The sequence below is a fragment of the Carassius auratus genome, chromosome 41, assembly GCF_003368295.1.
Source record: "Carassius auratus strain Wakin chromosome 41, ASM336829v1, whole genome shotgun sequence".
In the NCBI taxonomy this organism is placed as follows: domain Eukaryota; kingdom Metazoa; phylum Chordata; class Actinopteri; order Cypriniformes; family Cyprinidae; genus Carassius; species Carassius auratus.
The window spans coordinates 2,555,032-2,556,435 of record NC_039283.1 but is presented as its reverse complement, the minus strand read 5'-3'; the positions used below and the strand labels follow the sequence as shown (position 1 = coordinate 2,556,435).

Below are 1,404 nucleotides of genomic sequence, written 5' to 3'. Positions count from 1 at the left end.
GGGCATAAAAACTAAAATTTGGCACCACATTTTGCTCCATTTAATAACAACTTCTAAACGTTTATAGAAAGCACGTGCTCGACATGATAAAGCGACCCTTGCACATCATTTTGTGTCAGTAATGTTAGGGGGTCAGTAACGTTATCAGTGTGCGATATTGACCAAAAATTTGCATAATATTTTACATTTAATCAGTCGGTTATAATAAAAATACATGAAGGCTGTTACTAAACAATGAAATCAGTATCAACAAAATTAATCTTTGCAGAAGTTGCATATAAAGTGGCATTCAAACACGAATCATTTAAATGGTTGATTCATTCAGGAACGAAACACTGTCATGTTGCTCAGAGATGCAAAACTGTGCTGTGGCTGTTTGTAATGATTTTTGTTGGCGAGATAGAGCAAAAATAGCCAATATGGTGTCTAAAACGTAAGTCTCTTGATATTAATTTATAGTCCCATGAGGATTATTTTTCATAAAATTGTTTCTAAACTGAGAGCACATAGCCTGTAAATAATTCTATATAGGATGAGTTTTGTTTATACAGGAAGAGCTAAACAGAAGAGAGAGGGAAAAACAAAATAAATGTGAAGCTGAAATATAAATGCTGGCCTATATTTTAGTATTCTTATGATTTTATTTTATTTTGCCTAATGCCAAGAATATGAATAACTTTCATCTCAATGAAAAAACTGTAATTTCTCAGTTGATTCTTGTATGAATGCATAGAGACCTTTTTTGATTTGCATTTTTAAGAAATGGGCTATTATGGATCGAAAACAGGACACTTTTTCCGTGCAGATGGGCGAGGAAGGTGGCAATCGAGGAAATCCCAAGAGAAGAAGTCGGAGGGTAGAGAATATTCATAAGAATGTTTCTAGGTGGATGCTTCCCGAGGAGTTACGGGAGACGTATTTGGAGCGCGCGAACTGCTGTCCGCCACCTATCTTCATCATCCTTGTCAGTTTAGCGGAGGTACGATAAAATGTTTGCTGCAAAACATTTGTACGACAACTCGTACGATTTATACGGTTTGTCTAAACTCCTGTGTCGGTTAGGTTTAGGGGCGGGGTTAGGTGTAGGTCATTCGTGCCTCACTATGAAAGAACTGAGATTCTAGAGTTTAGCGTTCCACTTTTCCATTTCTGTTTGGCGAAGTCTTAGCCACAGAGGTTAAAAGGCCAAATTCATCCTTGTTTCCATGGACATTCATCAAAATAGACCAATTGTCACTGACAATAAGTGTCTTGAAAATAAGAAACGTATGAGACCTGCCATTAGAAAGAGTGATTTTCATTAAGTGATTAAGAAATTAATTTAAAACATTGTTAATTTTATTTATTTGTACTAACAAGATGCACTCTAAATAATGTGTTAAAATTCTGCAAAGCCAATGTTTT

General features: G+C 35.5%; 1 protein-coding gene across 1 annotated transcript in view; it reads left to right on the top strand.

Annotated features, from left to right (window-relative positions):
• Positions 1-772: 772 nt before the first annotated feature.
• Positions 773-1,404, top strand: part of LOC113059478 (calbindin-like) — a 7,706-nt gene continuing 7,074 nt past the window's right edge. Inside the window, exon 1 of the mRNA XM_026228008.1 lies at positions 773-979. Coding sequence (XP_026083793.1) covers positions 773-979 — 207 coding nt within the window. The remainder of the gene's footprint in view (positions 980-1,404) is intronic.